The following is a 22331-nucleotide window of genomic DNA, read 5'->3' as shown; positions in this document are numbered from 1 at the left end:
CTGTGTGTCTGAGGCAGCCAATATTCCCGGTTTCCTGCAGAAGTGGAGCCATTGGCACCACAGCTCCTGAGCCCTTTGTCACCACAGCCCATTCCTGGGTCACTGGTGGTTAGTGACAGCCAGCCTTGTGCCTCCGGACACCTCTGAGTGGGACAGGTGTTCCTTTGGGGCAGGTGACCTCTCCCAGCAACCCAGGATCCTCTTTGGAAAGCCGGGTTCCCTTCAAGCTGGGCCATTGCCTCTGAGGACACTTTTCCAAGGAAATGCACAGCCCTGGATGGCTGCAGGGGGAAGGGCTGGGGATGGATCCTGGATGGACTCTTACACCCCTATCCACCTCAGTTTGTATAAAATTATTCCACTGCTGTGGCTGCCCTTGTCTCTAAACTCCCTTGCTCATTTCTGGATGTTGGTGGCTCCAGTTCTCCCAGGGAATTTTCTGTAGGAACCATCAGCCATTGCTTTTAAAAAACAGTCCTCACCAGATGTCCCAGAGCCTTCTTGAAAGATGAGGTCTGGCAGAAGTCAGATTTAYTGGGAGCGATTAATTGTCCCGCTAAAAACCCTCAATGTTTTGGCATTTCATTAATAAGACGTAATCAACCACCAGGCTATTTGGAGTGTGTTACTCTGTCAAATCCGCTGTTAATTGTCATTATTTGATAGATTTCATGTTTATAATTACCCGTGTGTGACGCAGGGTGTGCTCTGAATAATCCATTGTGTATTGTTTTGTGACACAGGGTGCTGGGGGTGCCAGGAATCGCTGCTGCTTGCGGCTCCAGGACTGCTTTAAGCCTGGGGAGGGAAGTGGGGAGGAGGCAATGAACAGAAGCTCAGAAAAGTCCCCTGCAGCCAGGCTCAGTGAGCAAACACTCAGCAGCTGAGAGTGGAGGAGAAGAGGGTTCAACAGAGCAGGGAAATGTGTTGGGGATGGGTTATGGGGGCTGAGGATGCGGCATTTCCTCCCTGCTTTGATGAGCTCTTCAGCTCAACTCAAAGCTCTGGGATTATTTTTTTTTTCTTGCTGTCAACAAGGACCTCGTTCCCATCGTTTGGTTCTGAATGATCTCATGTTCTTGTACCCAGGAGAAAACGAGCTGAGTATTCCAGAGAAAGAGAATTGGGATAATTTTGGGTGTGAATAGCCAGGACAGAGGGGTGGGGTGGGTGATACTCCCAAGTCCCTCTGGCACCCCTGACCTGCCGTGGGTGCWCGGCTGAGCCTGTCCCCTGATGGCTTTGTCCATCCTGAGTGCTGGGGATGCTGATTTCTGGGAATGGGGCTGGGAGGATCCCCCTGCTCGTGCCGGCAGGGATCCCTGGTGGGCACAGGGTGCTCCTGGCTCCCCTCACGGCACGGACCGATGGTATGCACAGGGCAGACGGGACACGAGTGAGCTGGGAGTGCKGGGGGAGCTGGCAGCTCCCGCAGCCCCATCGCTCTCCCCCAGGGTGGCTTCTCCTGGTTTTTAGGGCGCGGGAGGAGCTCAGAKTGTCCAGTGTAGAAAACAACCCATCATTTTCACCCCGTTAACTCCAACACCAGCGAGGCCCTKGGGACAGGCACGGGCTGTCACTGCTTTGTCCCAGGGGCTGATCTTTGCCATTAGAGCCCGGCCTCAATCCCCCATGTGCAGGTTCCTTCAGTTCCCCACCACGGCGTCCTTCTGCCTGCAAATTTTAGAGGTTTTTGGAGCCTGCCTCGGTTTTCTCTCCTAAATCCTCATAATCTGAAAGAGTTCTTTTTTTTTGGGAACTGTGTGTGATGACACTAAAGTTGTTTTGTAGAAGAGCTCAGCCTACAGGAGAAAATGGGAGGCTGGGCCTTCCCTGGAATGAAAGTTTCATTCCCAAATAGATTTTTTTCATGTTCTCAGGTGAATTATTAGAGGCAAGAAGAGATTGGAGATTTTTGTTGCATTGCTGTTTGTTTTTTGTTTTTTTTTTTTTTTTTTTTTTTTTTTTTTTACATCAGCTCAGAAGCTTTACAAACCAACTGTGGNGAGATTTTTGTTGCGTTGCTGGCTTTTATGTTTTTTTTTTTTTTACTTTTTAACATCAGCTTTTTAACATCAGCTCAGAAGCTTTACAAACCAATTATGGGTTTTACGAAGATGGCAATTTTTGACTGATTTTTGGCTAAACGCAACTGGGGGCACCAGCAGCGACAGAAAGTGGGAGAGGGCAGAAAAATCTGAGGATTTCTGGCTGCAGAAGGTGAGGATGCGCTCGGGAGCTGAGAGGAGCCTGGGTGAAAGGAAATGCCGGTGAGTCAGCGGGGATGGTTCTGTAATTGGGCACTTTAAGCCTATTTGGCAGTGGAAAGGGTCTTTATCCCCCTGCTGAGCGCAGCTCCTGCCCTGGGGACACGCAGTTATCAGGTCCTCGCAGCCCTCTCCTCCTGGAGCCGGGGATCAGCCCCAGTCTCGGTTAAAAAATAACAAACACCAACTGTGATTTCTCTGCTCCCCAGAGCTCTCACACGCGCGGCTCTCGGAAGGAAATGTGTGGGTTTTATACCTGAYCCGGCACCCTCAGCGCTCCCTTTCTGCCGGCATTCAAAGGCAGCAGCGGTTGTTTAGAGATGTGGTGTCTTTTCAAGTGCCCTTCCTCTGCTTTTTCATTTCGAATTTACTGCGGAAGGTGGGAAAAAAAAAAAACCCAGCACAAAACCCTTCTGAAGCTCCAAGTGCTTTGTAGTCCTCGAACTTGGCAGTTTGTGGCTCCTGAAGTGCCGTACATTACACGAGGTTGTCACTCAGATCTTGTTTTCTGCCTTACAGAGGAATTTTTTATCCTTCCCAGTTGCATCTTTGAATGCTGCAAATGGTCTGTTTGTAAAGTCCTTTTWACTCTGTGATCCCCACGGGGAACTTTATTGTCGGTCTCCCAACCCCGTGTGTGCCAGATCTCCATTTTGTCCCTGAATTAGAGGAATATTTTCTTAGGTTTATGCCAATAAATAAACAGATAGAGCCCAAATGCCATGGAGGTGTGGCAAGGGCACGTGAAGGGGATGTGAAGGGTCAGGACTGGCAATGGTTCCCGGAGGCCAGTTTGAATCTGTGGCCATGTCCCCAGCAGCAGATGGTCAGCGAGTCTCACAGCTGTGGGGTCAAATCTCACGGCTGCAGTCCATAAATCCTTGTCAAAGGGATGGGATTTGTCTGGCTGGGCTCATTTGCTGAAGGTCTCCCGTGTGGAGGAGCTGGGTGTGACTCCTGAGAAGCACCCAGAACCTGAGCACTCTCCTGTTCCCCGGAAAAGCCCTCAGAGGAGGCTTGATGCCCTCCCAGCCCAATGATTTACATYGCAGTCTGGGGAATTGTGGCTCCCCAGACATGCCCAGAGTGTTCAGTGCTCTGTGCAGGCTGAGCAGGGAGGTTCTGGACTCTCCTCCTGTTCAGAAATATCCCAAACGGGCCTTCCTGCGGGTTTGGAGGCTTTGGGGGTTCTGAGATCAGTCGGGATTGGTATCTAGAGTCAGCATACACAGCCTTCCCAAAGATTGCCTCTCTGGAGTGATCTATTTTAGGGCTTGCTTTGAAAAAAATCAACTTTTTCTCTATCCCAAGGCCCTTCCACGGGCCCTTCTCCTGGGTTTGGGGCACAGAAGGAGCTGGATCCAGCCCCGACCCTGCTCCCAGCCCTGGCTCTCATCACACCTGAGCTGAGCCTGATTAAACCAGCCCTGTGCACTCCATTGCTGCAGCTCCAACCTTCCCACCCTCCCCAGTTCTGAGCTCAGAGCTCCTCCCGAGCCAAGAGGAGCCTCTTGGATCCTTTGGTGCCTTGGGCTCAGATTGCGCTTGAGGTGCCAAGTTTGTGCACAAAGTAAATTAAAAAAGAAAAAATCTTTAAAGCTATTGTTAGCAGCATGGAATGCAGGTGACAAGGGACACAGTGACTCTTCCCAGCACAAGGATATTGTCTTGCCTGAACTGTGCTGGCTTCAGAGCAGYTGTGGGGGTTTAGTCCAGCTCAGCCTCCCCATGCCAGAGGTTAAGCCAGGCCTAACCACAACCTTGGGCTGTCACAGCCTCCTTGGAGAGAGGAAAGCATGGGCAGGAACATGGAAAAGGAGCAGAAATAGCCGTGGAGCCTCTTTGGAAGCTGCTGGTGTCCCCTGGCTGGTGCCTTGTGGAGGATCAGATCACCCAGGAGTTCCCAAATGCTGCTCAGGGCTCTGTTTGCTCTGCTGTCCCTCTGGGTCCAGCTGGAGATCATAGCCTCCCCCAAGGATCATAGCAGGGGCCTAGCTCTGGAGAAGCTGGAGGATCATTTCCTCCAAAGTCCKGGCTCTTCTTTGCTTTGGATGTTCAAACGTTGCTGTGCCCAGGGAGAAGCATCTTTAACACCGTCACTTCATTTGATGAATTTTTAAAGACTTTAAAAGTGACCTCAGGGACTTCCTGGCTCCTGTTCCACTTTCCCGACCATCTGGTTGCTTCCTGGATTTTCAGAATGTTCCTGGGCTTCTTTCAGCCCTAAGAAAGGCCTAAGGGAACAAAGCTTGTGCTGTTGCTGCAGTGCCCTTGGCTGTCCATGGAGGTGTGGTTGCCATAATTCTGGCTCAGACTCCCTCATCCCCCTCTGTAGGAGAGCTGGAAATCTCCATTGAATCCTCATCCYGCTTCTCCTCGTTCCTGCCTGCTCTGTTTGGCACCATGGGGCAGCAGCTCAACCTCCAGGCTGGGATCCTGCCAGCCCAGGGTGCTCCCAACCCCTGGGATCCAGGGAATTCCAGCTCCAAACAAACAGTCCTGGCCAGGGGGGGGACACCCAGGCAGTGCCAGAGTGCTGTGTGTTCTGTGCCTGAGGCTGGAAAACTGAGTTGATTCCCCGGGATGGACTGACTCCCTGGGATAGACTTCCCAGGGTGGACTCCCCAGAATATACTACTAGGATGGACTCCCCAGGATGGACTGACTGCCCAGGATGGACTGGCTGGGATGGACTGATTTCAGAGGATGGGCTTCCCAGGATGGACTCCCTAGGATGGACCCTCCAGGACGGATCCTCCAGTATGGACTCCCTGGGATGGACTTCCCAGGATGGACTGATTCCCCAGGATGGATTCCCCAGGATGGACTACCCAGGGTGCACTCCCCAGGGTGGACTCTCTGAGATGGACTCTCTGGGATAGACTGTCTGGGATGATCTCCTTGGAATGGACTCCCCAGGATGGACTCTCTGGGATGGTTTCCCAGACATTCTTTGGGCTGCACACGGGACAGAGGGGGACAAGGAAGCCTTTCCAAAGAAGTGACCTCCAAGGGGGATCCAGGATCGATAGAAACTGTTCCAAATTCCACCTCAATGATTGGCACTGCAATTAACCTTGGCTTTAGTGGCTGTGGGGGTTTCCTTGGGCTCTGAAAGCCTTTCTGGGCAGAGTAGGAACTGAGGGATGGGAAGCAGAGACATGGGAGCAGTGTGAAGATGGCTTTTTAAAATCCTGATGGAATATTGCTCCTGAAAACCTTCTACATTCTACCAGTGGGGTTGTGCTGAGGGGCAGGAGCGAGGCTGGCAGGGCACTGGGGGGGATGGGATCTGCTGGGAGCCTGGCACCAGGACTAGAACCTGGGAAGGGACAGTGGGGACATTCCCACACACATGGTTGGGGGTTCATTGGAGGCTTCTTGGTTCAGTTTGTATGTTTTTGTGATATTTCTGTGATGTTATTCAAGGGAATTTCGCTGCTCCCAAATCCCCAAACTGCTTTTGGTTTACAAGTGGCCAGTGGAAAACGAATCTGTGATGGAGAGCAAAGCTCCCCTTTCAGCTCCCTGCTCAGGGGTCATTGGACATCTCTGGAAAAGGGGCAGGAGCTTAAATGAAACATTTGAGGGGTGAAATCCTGCCAGGTTTGTGCCCTCAGCCCCAGGTTCTGCTGCTGGATGAGTGCCACGGGTCACTTGGGGAAGGGAGCCACCAGCACCACTCACTCGTGGTTTGGGTTCTCCAGGGTCTCCCTGGGCACGGGAGGGAGCAGCCCCAGGACAATTAGGGGTTTCTGTGCTCCTGACAGGGGTATTTTTGTTACATCCAAAATGAACCTGTCCAGAATCACAGAACGGGCTGGGTGGGAAGAACCTTAAAGCCCACCCAGTGTCACCCCCGCCTGGGCAGGGACACCTCTCACTGTCCCAAGCTGCTCCAACCCAGCCTTGGACACACCCAGGAATTGGAATTCCAGCCCGGACCCTTCTGGCCATGCCAGGACAGCCCTATTTCCCCAGACAGGCACTGAGCACCTCTGTATTCCTGGGCAGATTTTATGGATTCCAGCCTCCAGTGTTTTCAAACTCTGCTCCTTCTGGAGCTCCCCCACATTCCACTCCTCTTGGGCCCCTTTTTGCTGCTTTCTCCCCTTTTCAGGCTGGGTTTGGYTGCAGGTTCCTGTCTGAGGGTGCTGAGTATTCCCAAGGCACAGCCTCACATCCCTGGGGACCTCAGGCATGGGAGCTGCTGCTGTGCCCGTTTGGAGCATCCCTTGTTGGGACTGAGAGATGCTGGATTCCAGCAGCTTTACAGYGTTTCTGCTGAGCGATATGACAGCTTTAAAATACCTGCGGTACCTGGGCAGCAGAATTTAATGCAGATTTCTCACTCCAGGGTGTCAGGGCTCTCCTCCAGCACTAAAACACACGGCAGGATCCAGGTAGGAGCTGATTTTCAGCTCTTCAGCCCTCAGGGGAGAGGTATTGTCGTTTTTTTTTTAATGGTTGTAGAAGCCAACGAAACGAAAGTGATTTCAGGAATGCTTTAAATCCATGGATTGCTGCTGTTCTGGCTGTGGGTGAGCTCAGGAGTGCAGAGCTGGAGTTTCCCTCACCCAGGGCTGGGGCAGGGGCTGTCAGCCCCCAGCCCCACGGGCTCACTGAGTTTTGCTAAGTTTGCAGTGCAGGCTCAGCCCAGGGTGAGATTTAAACCTTTTTCAGGTGAGGAGAAAAATCACCGTAATTTCTCTCTGTGAAAAACCAGCGTAATTTCTTCTTGTGAAAAATCAGTGGAATTTCTTTTTGTGATTCTTGAGGTTGTCCCATAGTGGGACTCAGTGATCCTTGTGGGTCCCTTCCAACCCATGATTACCCCGAGGTGAGGTGATTATCCAGGGAAAACCGGGACTGATCCGTGCCTGAACAGTTTGTGGTGGGCCTGGGAGCAGATGGAGGTGATGCAAAGGGCTGGACGTGTCTCTCCAGTGGTACCAAAGCCTCTGAGCGTCCCTGGGACCAGTGAAATTCCCATTTTAGTGCCGAACAGGTGTCAGAGGGAGCAACATCTCGGAGTGAAACCCAGGAATTGGCAAGGGCTGGCAAATTACAGATGTGCTTAATGAAACAGAACCCCTTGTTTACGGTTCCTAATGTGCTGCTGGAGCAAACTGGCTCCCAAATAAAAATACTTAAAGTTACGATTAGGATTTATTTACATAATTACTGCCAGAGAAATTCCTGGAACGTGCTGAGCAGTGCAAGAGGAGCCTCCTGGCTTTCCCTGCCTGCTTTCCTGTGTCTCCAGGTTGGTTTGCTCTGGCAGAGCTGCTCCCAGCTGAGGGAGCCAAGAAGGCTCTTGTTCTCAAACCAATCCATCTATATTGGCTACACATTTGGTTTATTGATTGTGGGGGAGAGCCAGATCATCCTCAGGATTGGAGAGTTGGCCAGAGCAGCATTCCGGGGCTGGCACTGCCCCTTCATGGCACAGAACTTGGCTGGGGCGAGGGTGTCCTTGGGGTTTGTCCCTGTGAGTCATTTCCCCAGGAGTTTGTCCCCAAAAATCATTTCCCCAGGATTTGTTCTCATTTCCCCAGGGATTTTTCCCATTTCCCTGGGGATTTGTCCCCTGGGGTTTGTTCCAGTTTCCCCAGGATTTTTTCCATTTCCCCAGGATTTTTTCACATTTCCCGAGGGATTCATTCCCATTTCGCCAGGGATTTGTTCCCATTTCCCCAGGGGTTTATTCCCAGGGGTTTGTTCCCATTTCCCCAGGATTTTTTCCCATTTCCCCAGGGATTCATTCCCATTTCTCCACGGGTTCATTCACATTTCCACAGGGATTTGCCCCCTGTGACCCTGGGCTGTGGGTGGGATGCTGCCCTGGGCACTGCTATCCCTGATGGGCTCCCAAGRCACTGCCCAGGGTGTCCTGGCCTCCTCCCAGCCCCTGTGGGGTCACTGGGCCGGCTCTGGGTGGCTCTGGGGACTCAATTGATTTATTCCTGCTGGAAATGTGCACCCAAAACACACCAGGTCYGGGATGGGCTTGTGCTGATTGAATCCAGCCCCGCTATGACAAATCTCCCTTTTAATATTTCAATTGACTTTGGCAAAGTCGCCTCCTGCTCGCATCTCCTAAATCAACGTGGGAGGGCTGCTGACAGGAATTCCCACTCCTGCCTGGGCACTGGCTGCCCTTCCCCGGGSTTTGGACCTGCGGGGTTTGCAAACACTCCCTGCTCCAGCCTCCCACGGAACTGCATTTCTCCTCAGCTGTCAGGTTTGGGAGATGGGAATGTTCTTTGCTCAAATGGGAATGTTCTCCTTTTGCTGGAGCCTGGAGCTGAGCCCTTCAATGACAAACACCTCGCTCAGGGGGGTGGTTGGCCCGTCTGGGGGTCTGCGTTCTCCAGAATGGGGTCTCAGAGTGTCCAGACCCTTTGAAAGTTGYTCTGCTGGGCAGCACTTGGGGCTGCCCCTGGATCCCTGGCAATGTCCAAGGCCAGGCTGGACAYTGGGGCTKGGAGCAGCCTGGGACAGTGGAAGGTGTCCCTGCCATGGCAGGGGTGGCACTGGATGGGATTTAAGGTCCTTCCCAACCCAAACATCCCACGATCCCATAACTTTATTCCTGCAGCTCAGTGCAACCCCTGTAATTATTACCAAGGCTGAACTCTGCAGTCTGAGTGCTGGGGAATCCCATTTTCCTTAGGCTGCCCTAAGGAATCCCATTTTCCTAAGGCTGCCCTACTCCTCTCCAGCTCCAGAAGCAGCAGCTGTTTTGCTGTTTGTAGGTTCAGCTCCTGCCATAGCCCCACAACCCATCCCAAAACCACCACATCACAGCTGTGGGGTGCTYGTCCAGCCCCTCCTGCAGGCCAGGCCATGGCTCCTTGTCCAAACTCCTGCAGGCCAGGCCATGGCTCCTTGTCCAAACTCCTGCAGGCCAGGCCATGGCTTCTTGTCCAGGCCACGGCTCCTTGTCCAAACCCTCTCCTGAGGGCCACGCCATGGCTCCTTGTCCAGGCCATGGCTCATTATCCTGGCCATGGCTCCTTGTCCAGGCCATGGCTCCTTGTCCAAACCCTCCTGCAGGCCAGGCCATGGCTCCTTGACCAGGCTATAGCTCCTTGTCCAGGCCATGGCTCCTTGTCCAGACCCTCCTGCAGGCCAGGCCATGGCTCCTTGTCCAGGCCATGGCTCCTTGTCCAAACCCTCCTGCAGGCCAGGCCATGGCTCCTTGACCAGGCTATAGCTCCTTGTCCAGGCCATGGCCCCTTATCCTGGCCATGGCTCTTTGTCCAGGCCATCACTCCTTGTGCAGGCCATGGCTCCACTCCCACGAAGCAAAGGCAGATTATTGCAATAACCCTCTGTTTTTCCCGTTTTCCCTGGCAGGGAGAAGATGCCATTCCACCATGTGACAGCTGGCTTGTTGTACAAGGGCAATTACCTGAACCGCTCGCTCTCGGCCGGCAGCGACAGCGAGCAGCTGGCCAACATCTCCGTGGAGGAGCTCGATGGTGAGTGTGCCCTGGGCTTTTCCTTGGCTTTGGGGATGGGAAAGGCTCAGTTTTGCCTTCTCCATGGTGTTCCAGGCAGTTCCTGGGGGATTCTCGCTGTGGAGGCGGGTGGGGTGGGATGGCTCAGCAGACCAGGGGCATTGGGAAGGTCCCTGCCCAAAGTTGTGCTGGGAGCTGTGGAGCGATTTCAGACTCAGCTTTGGTCCTTCTGTGCCTTTTGAAGCACTAAGGCTGCATTTTATGGGCAAAATGACAACATTTTGGCTAATACTGTTCTAAAAATGCCTTTGGCCTTCCCTGGGAAGTGCAGAGCTAGGTCTGCTCTTCCCACCGAGCCTCATATGCTTTGAGACGTTTCCGAAGGGAGGTTCCTCTCTGTGTGTCACTATCAGAAGATGCATGGAGGTTGCCTGTGGCTTAAGAAGCTGGAAAGAGCTTTAAAATTCCATTTTCCAGATCAGTGGCTGGGAGCACAGGCTGGCCATAGCCTGGCACAGGCCATCAGGAAGGCTGTCCATGCCTGCTACCTGGAGGATCCCGTCGTTTTCCCTCTGGAAGTTGTTGTTAATCCTCTCTGTCCTGGCCCAGGGTGTGTCTTGGTAGATCCCAGCCTAGTCCAGGGTGGGGGGAAGTCTCTTTTGTAGAGGATTTTTGGCTCGCCAGGGTCATTTTTGAGATARATAATGGAAGTTGATATTGTTGGCAGCTGGTCTTTGAGTCTTGTGGAATGGTTTGCTGCCCAGGGGACATTCGGGACAAGCCACGGTCAGAATGAGGGGCCTTGATGGGGAATTTGTCAAGGGAAGGATCCAGGGAAGGCTGCAAGCTGGAACTGGTCCTTCCAGGAGGCACTTTGGTCAACCAGGAGCCTGACATTTCTGCCCACCCTTTTCACCTGTGCTTTGGTAAATTAGATCATTTTCCCACTTGGAGCCTTTGGTTTGGTGTTTGTGAGCTTTACATTAATTGAGCTCGAGTACAAAAAGTGTTCCCACTGAGGGCGTGAGGACCCAGGTCAGGGGAGAGATGTGAGGAACCCCTCAGTGCAGTTAGCTCAGAYCCAGGAACCCCAGCCCATTCTGGGCTCTTCTCCTGGGGTGTGGGAGCTTGGCCTGAAGGTTTGAACTGTCTCAATTTCTCCTCACYCCACAGATGCCACCTGGATGGACGGGCCCAGCTCTGCTGTGGTCCCATGTGGGGTCAGGGGGTTGATGGGCACACAGGGGAAACACGAACAAGGAATTTGGATTGTTCATACCATGATTAAAGCTGCTTTGATTGCCTGTGAGATTGCACACACCTGGCAGGAGCTGGTTCGAGTGGCCCTGGTGCTGGAGCCATCCACAGCACGGGGGACGCTCGTCCCTGGTTTCCTTCCCTGCCGTTCTCATGGAAATGGGGGCTGTGCCTGGGTGTGAAGGGAAACGGGCCATGCCTGGGTGTGGGGAGGAAATCCAGCCTCAATATCCCCCTTCCCTGGCTGTTCCTGGTCCCCGAGAGGATCCCGGGAGCCCGCGGGCATCGCTTCGTCCCCGGCGCTGCGGGCGGAGCTGGAGCCCGGCCCCGCCTGCCCCGGGAGATTCCAGCGCTCCAGAGCGGCGGCTCATCGCCCTTAATTAGCGGCAAATGAGGGGAATTAGGTGAGCAGGAGCAGCCTTTGGAGCGGGATCAGTGGAGCGCTGCTCGTTCCGTGTCCCGCTGGCGGCAGCCGTGTCCCTCTGACGGTGGCCATGTCCTGCTGACAGTTGCCGTGTCCCTCTGACGGTGGCCGTGTCCCTCTGACGGTGGCTGTGTCCCTCTGACGGTGGCCGTGTCCTGCTGACAGTTGCCGTGTCCCTCTGACGGTGCCCGTGTGGCACTGGCGGCAGCCGTGTCCCTCTGGTGGTGGCCGTGTCCCGCTGACTGTGACCGCACTGCCAACCCCAAGCGGCAGCGGGGGAGCCAGCAGGGATGGTTCATCTCCTCTCACAAAGGGTCCCCTCGTTCTCCGGGAGACTGGGCAGAGCTCCTCACCTAATCATCCATTAATTCCCTGCCTGTGAAGCACAGGCTGCTGGGCAGATTGAAATTCCGTTCTGTTCCTGACAGCTCTGCCTTTGAACCCGCTCTCTGGGAGGGCTTTGTGCCTCCACCACGGAGATGTGCCCCAGTTCTGGGCCGAGCTCCACCTTGGGCTGACTTTTCCCACCTGCACATACCGAARTGTCAGCAAATGGATGCGTGTCTGAACAGCCAGGGCAGCAGAAGGAGCTGGAGATGCTTTTCCATGTGCCAGCAGCGTTCAGCCTCTGGAATTTATATTTCAAATGAAGTCGGCGGTCTCCATCTCGCCGTGTTTTGTCTCTAATACCAGATCAGTGCCTGGCTGTGCTGGTAATTGGTGARGGTTCACTGCCCAAACCCCAAACAGAATTAGTCTTTCTGCCTTTAAGCATAAACTGTCTGAGGATGAGTAACAAAATGTTCTTCCTTGAGAAGTTAATGTCAGGCTATTGGAGCTCTGTGGATGGATCAAGCTGTGAGAGCTCCATGCCAATAACAGATTTGCATTTCATCTTCCAGGCTGGGGAAGAGATGCCAAAATTCTCCTTGGTTTCTTTTTCAATGAGATTTCAGTCCTGAGGGAGTTCTAGCCTATTGAGAAATTCCAGTCACACAGATGAAATTAGGATAGGTTTGGAGCTGGAGAAGTCACTGGGAATTTTCTGTAACGTTTCTCTGCGCTCAAGGCTTCAACAAGTGCCTGATCTGTTGGTTTTTTTCCAGCAGATTCCTTTTTTTTTTTTTTCCCCCATTTCTGGCATTGTGTGTGTCAGCACTGCTCACTTGGGAAGGGTTTCTGGGAGTGTGGGCTCCGGSATGCTGTGGGGACAGGAGCACAGCCTGTCCCTGCTCATCCTGCTGGGAATTCCAACCAGCTCGCCCTGTTTGCAGCAGGTGGGAGCTGGAGGATGAGAGGGAGGTCAGGAAATGGAAAAAGGGTCTGATTTTGAGTGATGTGAGGGGGAAGGAGCCCAGGGCTTGGGGTGAACGCTCAAGGTGCTGGTCTGCCCTTCTCTGAGTGGGTGGTTTTTTTTTAAAGGAATATTCAGAATCCCTGCATGGTTTGGGTTGGCAGGGATCTTATAGCCCATCCAGTGCCACCCCTGCCATGGCAGGGGCACCTTCCACTGTCCCAGGCTGCTCCCAGCCCCAGTGCCCAGCCTGGCCTTGGACACTGCCAGGGATCCAGGGGCAGCCACAGCTGCTCTGTGCACCCTGTGCCAGGGCCTCACCACCCTCACAGGGAACAATTCCTTCCCAATATCCCATCCATCCCTGTTCTCTGGCAGTGGGAAACCATTCCCTGTGTCCTGTCCCTCCATCTCTTGTCCCCAGTTTCTCTCCATTTTTCCTGGAGCCCCTTTAGGCCCTGCAAGGTGCTCTGAGCTTTCCCTGGAGCCTTCTCCAGGTGAACAACCCTGAATTTCCCAGCCTGGCTCCATAGGAGAGTCACTCCAACCCCTTCATTAACTTCCCAGCCTCCTCTAGCCTTRCCCCAGCAGCTCCACGCTCTCCCCATGCTGGGGACACCAGAACTGTGTCCACCTTTCCAGGTGAGGCCTCAGGAGAGCTGAGGAAGTTTTTCCCTGTGCAACTTTCCCAGCTCACAGCAGCCATCTGTCATCCCGAGCTCTGCTCTGTTTTTTTCCACGCTGCTTCCTCYGAAGGCGCTGCTGGCAGCAGGGGGAGGCTGGGAGAGGAGAGGTCACTCTGCTGATGGGTGTCTATTCCCAGCAGCAGGCTTTGCTATTTGTGGGGCTGGAGTAGTGTGAGGGTGTTTGGGAGCTGTCACAAAGGGAATTAACTTGCCCAGAGCTAAATTAGGAGCTCCCTAACTTTGTAACTGCAGGTAAATGATGGAGTTGGAAGTGGCAACTCATCCGTAAGGTGGCTCTGATTATGGAGGGATCTCGGGTGGAAGTTACTGCTGGGTGCCTGGGGGTTTTCTGTGCACGAAATGAGAAATTCAGCTTGCGAGGGGCTGTTTGACACAGAGGTTTTCTGGCTCTTGTTGGCTGATATCAAATCCTAACACAGTTTGTGCAGACCCCGAGCTTTCCACATCCCTTCCCAAGCAGCTCCTGTCTCACGTTTGGAACTGTCAGGAGCATCATTAATAACAAATGCTGGATGGAAAGAATCATGTCAAGCTTGAGTCATCCACCTCCATAGGCAACATCTGAAGGGTATTGTCAGCAGGGAAAAACATCTCGGCACTGGGAATGTGACAAATCTCACCTGGAAGGAGGCACACGCACCATGAGCAGGCTTTGGGAGGTGCAGTGCCTTGCAGAGAAACCCCGATGGGAAGCACAGCAACAGCCACGTGTCCAGAGAGACATCCCAATAATCCTCACCCAAGCCAGCTTCCTTTGGGATTGGCAGGWGGAGGTGCTGCTGCAGGGCAGGGTTGGCAGCTGGAGCCTCAGCAGCTCCTGCCCCAGGTGGGGCTGGGGCATCTGTAGGGTTTTTTTTCTGGATTAGGAGGGGTTTTGGCTTCTTGCAGTCCTCCCTAAGGTTGAGCTCCAGGGTGGCAGTGCCAGTGCAGGGGTTTGCCTGCCTGAACCGGGGATGTGAGCAGAGAATGCAGGAGAAGGGGCTTCAGGAGCTTGGGATGCAGGGGAACATGAGGCAGGAATGTGGGGGTTTCCCTCACCACGAGGCTTTTCAATCATTAYGGGTTATAAACCACAGAAGGTGCCTGAACCTGCTTCTTCCCAGACCTCCCCTCTGTCCCCAGCTCTTCCCTGGTCTGGTTTTCCTGGGCTCTGTGTTGAAGACATCCCTGAGCAGCTCCAGAGCCTGCTGGAAACAGCTTCTGAAAGAATTTAGGGTTGTGGTTAAGCACTACTCCAGATGGAGCTGGGGTGAGCAGGTGTCTCCTGCTGGCCAAGAATGCAGACAGGGCCAGCTGGCTCCAGGGCCAGCCCCAGAGCAGGACAGGGTGGCACCATGGGGCTGGGGACACTCTGGGGTCACAAAAACTGGGTTAAATGGTCCACCGTGCCAAACACAGCCGTGCCATCATCACCCCGCCTCTGAAAAGCAGCCCAGCTCAGGGCTGCTCACCCTCCTGGGCAGCTCCGGTGATAACCCTTGGATGTTGAGTGTCCTGGGAGAGAGGGGCTGTGTCCTGCAGGGCTCGGTAGCGTTTGGGGGCTGGCAGTGAACAAAACCCCCGTGAGTCAGGGGTTTGTGGCTGCTCCACACCCAGTTCTCTGCGGCGTTACCAGGAAGGCTCGAGAGGAGTCTGAGCTTTCCCTGGCACTGCGATCCTGCAGGTGGGCACAGCACGAAGGGAAAGGACAGCAGAGTACCCCCAGGCTCCCCCGCCGTGCCCTGCCGGGGCTGGGACTGGTTATCTTCGGTGCTCCAGGTGGGATCCAGGGAGCAGCTGCAGGAGTGTGCTCCGGGAGGGACAGCCCGCGGAGCCGGGCCTTAGTCACGGGCTGAGTCACGGAGCAGCGAGTCACAGGTGTGCCCGGCTCCGGGACCGGGAAAGGGGAAAACACAAAAGGAAAGGAAAGGAAAGGGAAAGGGAAATGGAAAGGGAAAGATATTTTCCTGGGTTAGGAGGTGCTCTGGACTCTGATCCCTGCACAGGTCTCCAAGCCCATGCTCAGTGCAAGCCCTGGCAGCATTTATGAAGTGGCTGGGGTTGTACAGAGTTCATTCTCTGTTTTCCCAGAGCTCTTTTCCAAAGGGAGGTTCATCCCCAGCGCCACTGCTGGAAGTGGCCGTGGCTGGAAATGGAATTATTCCTGTCTGACACTGAGCTGKGACAGGGTTTCATGTCCCTGAACACCAAACTGGGCCAGCACTGTGCCCAGGCTGACAGGGACAGGAGCAGCTCTGCCTCACCTCTGCTGAGCTCCTGCTACCAATTTTTCAGCTACACCTGGGAATTCCAGTGCAGATTTCCTGGGGATTCGGGAGCTCCAGGTATGGAGCAGCCTCCACAAAAAAATGATCAGATCTGGTGCAGTGTGAATGTTCCRAGAATCATGGAATCCTGGGATTGKTTGGGCTGGGAGGGTCCTAAAGCCCATCCAGTGCCACCCCTGCCATGGCAGGRACACYTYCCACTGTCCCAGGGTGCCCCAAGCCCCARTGTCCAGCCTGGTYWTGGACACTGCCRGGGATCCAGGGGCAGCCACAGCTGCTCTGRGCACCCTGTGCCAGGGCCTSCCCACCSTCCCAGGGAATTCTGCWGGAATTCTTGGGCTGTAAGRTTCCCATTTACTCTGGACACTCCTGGATGGGGACAGCGCGGGTCCTTGGGTCTGTGGCAGCCCAGCCCTGAGGTGGGTCCCAGAATCCACCAGGGCAGAGCTCTGTGACTGTCATTCCCCAGGCTCTSTCCCATCAGGAATGTCCAGCTGCCCATATTCCTGGAAGCACCGGCCAAGGGCAGCCCCTGCCTCACGCAGCTGGGAGGGCTCCGCTCTCCTGAGCTTTCTTTGGGAGCCTTTCTCTGGGGCAGAGGGTTCTGTGTGCCACAGACCAACCCCCCGCTAGAGCCAGCATCGTCCCACTCACAGCCTCCAGGACCTGGAATCAGCTCCCTGGAATGAGCATCATTGTCCCTGGAATGAACATCACTACCCACCCYGAAGAGGCAGGGATGGGCTTTGGAMACRCAGAGCRAGGGCTGGAGAGGAATTCCATGTTCTGAGGGATGGAGCTGCTGCGTTGCCGTAGGGACCATGGGGGCTGCAGGATGAGCAATGGGATTGTCCAACACTGGGATTCTCCTGTACTGGGACTCTCCAGCACTGGGATTCTCAGCAGTGGGACTCCCCGGCACTGGGATCCTCCAGCACTGAGATTGTCCAACACTGGGATTCCCAGCACTGTGATTCTCATCACTGGGATTCCCAGCACTGGGATTCTCATCACTGGGATTCCCAGCACTGGGATTGTCCAGCACTGGGATTCCCAGCATTGGGATTCTCAGCACTGGGATTCTCTGGCACTGGGATCCTCAGCACTGGAATTCTCAACCCTGGGATTCCCTGGCACTGGGATTCTCAGCACTGGGATTCTAAATCCTGGGATCCTCAGCCCTTGGATTCCCAGTACTAGGATTGTCCAGTACTGGGATTGTCCAGCACTGGGGTTCTCAGCATTGGGGTTCACTGATGCTGGGATTCTCCAGCCCTGGGACTCTCTAGCAGTGGGATCCTCAGCAGGAAGGGGGCACAAAGCTTGGGACGGGGGAACAAGAGATATTTCCACCGTCCTTTTCATCCCAAGCCCTCACAAGGAGYCAGGACTTGGCAGTTGATTTTTCAGGGGGACAAACCCAGCCCTGGGAAGGGCTCCAGGGGCTCTGGTGCCCCTGTCCCACACCCCTTCAAGGGGAAATGGGTCACCTGGGTGACAGACACATCCAGGAGGCAGCAGCAGCAGCCCCAAGGAGAGAGTCCTTGCAGCAGGAGAGCACAAATAAAATGGGATCAGCTGCCAGCAAATGGGAATGACAGGGACACCATCTGGGCAGCAATTAATGGGATGGTTTGGACTCAGCTATGCTGACACCGTTTTGGGAATGGGCTGGTGAGACAGGGAGTGACTGGGAGGATATTCAGATATCCTTGGGAAGGGCTGCAGGATCCCTGGGTTGTTGTAGTGGAGATGGAGCCTGTTYGAGCTGGAGAGAGATGGATCTGGGGACAGGGATCCAAGCTGTGCCCGAATGCAGCTCCTTTGGGATCTGTTGTGGGTGTCCCTCTCCCCAGAGGTGCTGCTGAGGTTTTGGTGCTTCCTGGCATTCCAGGATCCTGCCAGGCCGGGATCCAGTGGCTGGGAATTCACTGCCTGTGTCCCCTTGGGCCATGGGAATGGAGCAAATCCACCTCCTAAGCYAAACCTCTTTAAAAGGCATTTAAATCTTGCTGGGACACATTTATCCAGTTTTTAATAGGGATTTTTAATTTTTGATGCAAGCTGCTTGGCCGGATCATTAATTTTACAACTTCTTCAATCCCTGGTGTTAAACCCTGGGTTTAGAGAGTCTCTGCTCTTCCAGGAAGTGTTCCTGGGTGGATCCACGGCTCTCATCCCCACCTGCTGCYTCTGCTGAGGTGCTTCTGGGTTGGAGTCCCTGCAGCCCAGAGCTGTGAGATTCCCTGGAGATTCCCTGCAGATGGAATGTCCCTGTCTCTCCCACTTTCCAGCCCAGGAAGAGCTGTGGGTCCAGGGAAGTGTTGGTAGGTTGGGCACACCCAACCAGGGGCCCAAACACTTCATTCCCCTCTGCTTCAGCTCCCAGGGATCCTCTGGGATGGGGTTACTCTGTCCAGMGCATCTTTCCCTGGCAAAGGGAGGCAGCAATTCCTGACTGAGGCTCTTGGGGCTGGGCAGGGCTGAAATGCTACAGGAACAGAACTTTGGAACTTGGGAACATCTCCCCCACCCCACAGAGGGYCATGGTGGAGCTTCTCCTCTGGCTCAGGTGGGAATTATCCTTGCCATCCATCCCCTTCCCAAGGAACAGCAGTGAGGCCCTGGAGCCACAGCAGCTCTGGGCAGCCCAGCAGTTGGTSMTCAGCTGAAAATCCCCCTRAAATGCYATTTCTGCCATTGAACTGCACAGAMTAAGGCACAAACCAGGCCTTTTCCCTGGATTTGAGCTGCTTAGGCTYCCTTGGTGGCACTGTGTGCTGAGCAAATGGTTCATTATTGCTTTCAGCTCCTGGGCCTCTCTCAGCACTGGACTCTGCTGGAGGACTGGGAAAAGGGCTGGGAAAGCTGGCCTGAGAGCAGCTGGGACAGGGATGGCCCTGGTGGAGCCCAGCAGGGCAGYTCTGGATACCCAGGAGGGACACGAGGTGCCTGTGGGACAGCCAGGGCTCTGCTCACACACAGTGTGAGCACACAGCCCAGAGTTGGGCTTGGCAGATCTGTCCTTTAATTAACCCAAAATCCAACAGGCTCTGCAGATTGTCCTGCTCTGGGATATCCTGGCTGGGCTGGCAGCACTGAGCAGTGCCTGTGTCCCTGGAGCTGTGGGGACAGGTTCCAGCCAGGGGGGACGTTCACAGTGCCTTTCAGCACGTCAGCTTTGATCAGGTCCCAGCCCAGCGCAATCAATGCCTTGGCTCCTCTCCAAGGCACAAACACCTGAATCTGCACAGGGGAACGTTCTGAAATAGGTTGTCCCCCTAAATAACGAGGTTTAGGAGTTGGCTGTACACTGGAGAAGCAGAAGGACAAATATCWGTTTATTCACAGTCCTTCACTGGGAAGTTTTGGCTGTTGCTCTGTGCCTCAGTTTACCTGGCAGCAGGGAAGGGGAAGAAGCCACCACAGCTTTGAGAGCTGCCAGAGCCTCCCCCATGGCTCCTGCTCCCTGTGGGCTGTGGCTTTGATGGACTGCCCGGTGTTCCTGTCCCTGTGGTCCCTGCTGGTGGCACTGGGGGTGGCACAGGGACACTGTCCTGGCACAAACCCAGCGGTCTGAGAGGGGCTCACCCGGTGCCTCTGAAGGTGTTTTTGGCAGATGCCACTCSAGCAGAGCCTCTGAAGCCATGACCTGATGTCCAGGTTGGTACTCCCACTCTGGACTGGGGACATGTGCCCATGACACTGCCAGGATCCAGCCCTGCAGCTCCAGGGGATGCCCATCACCCCAGGGCTCTGCTGAGAGACACTGCAGTGCTGTCCCCTTGTCCCTGCATGTCACAAAGTGCCTTTCCTGTCCTTTTCAGGGCCCTGGCACTGGGAGCTGTCACTTAGCAGGGTGTGAGGCCAGCAGTTCTGGGAATTAAAYCTGGTTGTCCTCTCCCCCTGGCTGGAATTCTCTGTTTCCCARTTTGCCTTGCCCAGACGTGGCTCATGAGCCATCTCGGCCCAGCTCAGATGGGAAGGAGCTGCCAAATCCAGGTTTATTAAATGGATAAATGGATTRTGCAGGGCTGCTCCCTCGGGATCTGCACTGGCTGTTCCCGAAAGGTCAGAGCTGGGGGCAGCAGGAGAGGAGGGGAGGGACGGGGGACTGTGTCCCAGTGGGATGGGGCAGGAGGGGAGGCAGAGAGCAGAGGGCAGGGGGGTTGGAGATCAGAGGAGCAGCTGGAGCCAGACTTGGGTTTGCTGTTCCCGGAGCCAAAGGAGCTGGAGCTACCCCAGAGCCATCCCAGAGCCATCCCGGAGCCATCCTGGAGCCATCCTGGAGCATCGGAGCATTGGGAATTTTCAGCCTTCAGTAGTGCTGAGCAGAACACAGGCATTCTGGAAACATTTCCTTTATTTTGATAACAACTCTACAGCAAAAATCCCCAAAACAGCAAAAGAAAGAAACAGCCCAAACTTTGGGAATGAGTGATATTGTGTCTCGAGGTTTTGAATTCACATCATTAGGATGCCATTTAGGAAAAGGCTCTCTGAATCCATAATTAATGCACAAACCTATTAGAAACAGCTGGGATGAGGCAATATTTTGGATTTTAGGATTATTCTTTTGGGCAATTCCTTTTTAATTTGCGAAGAAACACAAATCTCATTATTTCCCTTTGGATGAAATCGAATCCAGGGCATGGGGCAGTGTGACCAGTTTGGGGTGGGAAGGGGCAGGAATGGGGCTGTGGAGCCCATTGGGATTGCTGCTGCTTCCTGRGGGTACAAAAGCCTTGGAGCAGCTTTTCCTCAGCAATTCCCGATGTTTGCACACGGGAGGGAATGGTGCGGAGCGGGGACGCGGTGATTGCTGCYTTTGAAAGGGGAAGCTGCTTTTGCCAGGGTGCCTCAGGGATGAGATGGCCAGCCCAGGAGCTCAAACGGAGCTGTCACTGCTTTGTAAACTTGATTGCAGCGTTGCAGAAGGGAAAATAAGAGAATGGAGACAGAGCTGSGTGTCCTGTCCTGCTTTGCTCCTGGGGGAAGTGGAGCTGAGATGSGCTGGGGTTCCCTCTCTGAAGCACCGGGAGCAACAACGTCCCTGCTTGTACAAATCTGTGCCTCGGGGAGAGAGGGAACGGCTCCAGCACAGGCACTGCCTCCCCAGCTCAGCTCTGACTTTTTAGTTTATTAGAGTTTAAAAATGAGGAAAAAAAAGAAAAAAAAAAAAAAAAAAAAAAAAAAAAAGAGAAAAAATGAGGGGGATCCATTTAAATCCGAGCCAATTCAGCACATTCGAAGTTTTGCATTTTTCTGCCATGAATCGGAAGCTGCAGGGGGAAAAAAAATTCTCATCTGTTCCAAACCAAAGTGTTTCATTTTGAGCCTGAGCTTTTGTGCTCGGTTCTGCTCCAAAGGTGCGGCAAACGTGCAGATTTTGGCTGGCCACGGCCCAGCTTGCACGGAAAGAGTCAAATCCCAACATTTCCTTCAGTGGAGCCGGGGCTGGAGCAGCTGCAGGAGCTGATGAGGTGTGTGGGAGAGGCTGGCTCTGCCTTTGGGGACAGCCCTGCAGGACACACATTGCCTTGGGATGGCTCTTTCCCAGCCAAGCAATTGGCAAAGTGTAGGAATGCAGGCYTCAGACAGCAGAGAACAGAAAATCTCTAAAGAAATATTTACAGTTAAATACAACAAAAATCAATTTACAGGGAACTAAAAGGCATTAAAAAAGACCAAAAAATCCCAACCCCCAAACCCCCCAAACTTTACCCATTTATACAAGATATTAAAAAAATTTAACTATTAATTATTTAAATTCTTACAAAATACAATACTTCTGTACAATAAACAACTTTACATACAGAAAGCCCCTAAACAAAATCCATCACTAACAGCAAAGGGGTGGAATGAGGATCCAGGCAGGGATGTGAAGGGATCCCCTCATCCTGAGGAGCCCCAGGGTGGGGTCACAGCGGAGCCACCCTGAGGGTTTGTGTCCCCAGGGTCCTGCCCATGGCCCCAAGGACTTTGAAGAGTAAGTCAGAAAGAAAAAGAAAAGAGAGTGGTATTTTTTTTACTACCACATTAATAATTGGCTTACAGACTTAAATAGAAATTTGCTAAATTGAAATATAAGCATTTGTAAATTAGGCAAAAATAATTTTTATCTTAAAAATGAAAARGTTTCAAAAAGATGGCTGACTACWCTAACAAAGTGCTAAGAGYRAGTAAATYCTGTTATKGATTGTCACATTTCTAACTGTTGTYATTACCRTGTTTATATTCATGGATGTTTTATAAGTTTTTATTTTTCTTACTGGTTGTTAATTACTCCAGAAGACAGAGCTCCAGAAGCTGAGCCTGCACTCTGGCAAAGCCCAGGAGTGGCCATTCCAGCCCAGCAGTGACAATATCCCAGCTTTGGGATGGCAGGGACACAAGAGGGACACATTCCCTGCCCACCCCCTCCTCAGTGAGCTGATGGCTTCTCCAGAGCTCAGCCCAGCTGCCTTCCAGGCTCYTTCTGCACAGCTTTGCTGAATTCCCCACCCTCCCTCTGGTCTGGCTCTCATTTTTCACTGGAAAGGACTGGAATGTATGAGCTGAGCAAAGGGAAGCAAAGCAAATAAAGAGTCTGGGTAAATACCAGGCTCTGGAGGGGGGGGGTCTGGCTCTCCTCAGGTTTCCCTGCTCT

The 22331-nt window shown here is 53.6% G+C and overlaps 1 protein-coding gene across 1 annotated transcript in view; it reads left to right on the top strand.

The window, feature by feature from the left end:
- CALN1 (calneuron 1) overlaps positions 1 to 22331 on the top strand; it is a 100392-nt gene that overhangs the window by 6066 nt on the left and 71995 nt on the right. Inside the window, exon 2 of the mRNA XM_057377612.1 lies at positions 9630 to 9754. Within this exon, the coding sequence (XP_057233595.1) occupies positions 9637 to 9754 (118 nt within the window). The 5' untranslated portion in view covers positions 9630 to 9636. The remainder of the gene's footprint in view (positions 1 to 9629; positions 9755 to 22331) is intronic.

The sequence above is a fragment of the Malurus melanocephalus genome, unplaced genomic scaffold (genome assembly GCF_030028575.1).
Source record: "Malurus melanocephalus ecotype Western Australia unplaced genomic scaffold, MMel_1.1 scaffold_319, whole genome shotgun sequence".
Taxonomy (NCBI): Eukaryota; Metazoa; Chordata; class Aves; order Passeriformes; family Maluridae; genus Malurus; species Malurus melanocephalus.
This window is presented reverse-complemented; position numbering and strand designations above follow the sequence as displayed.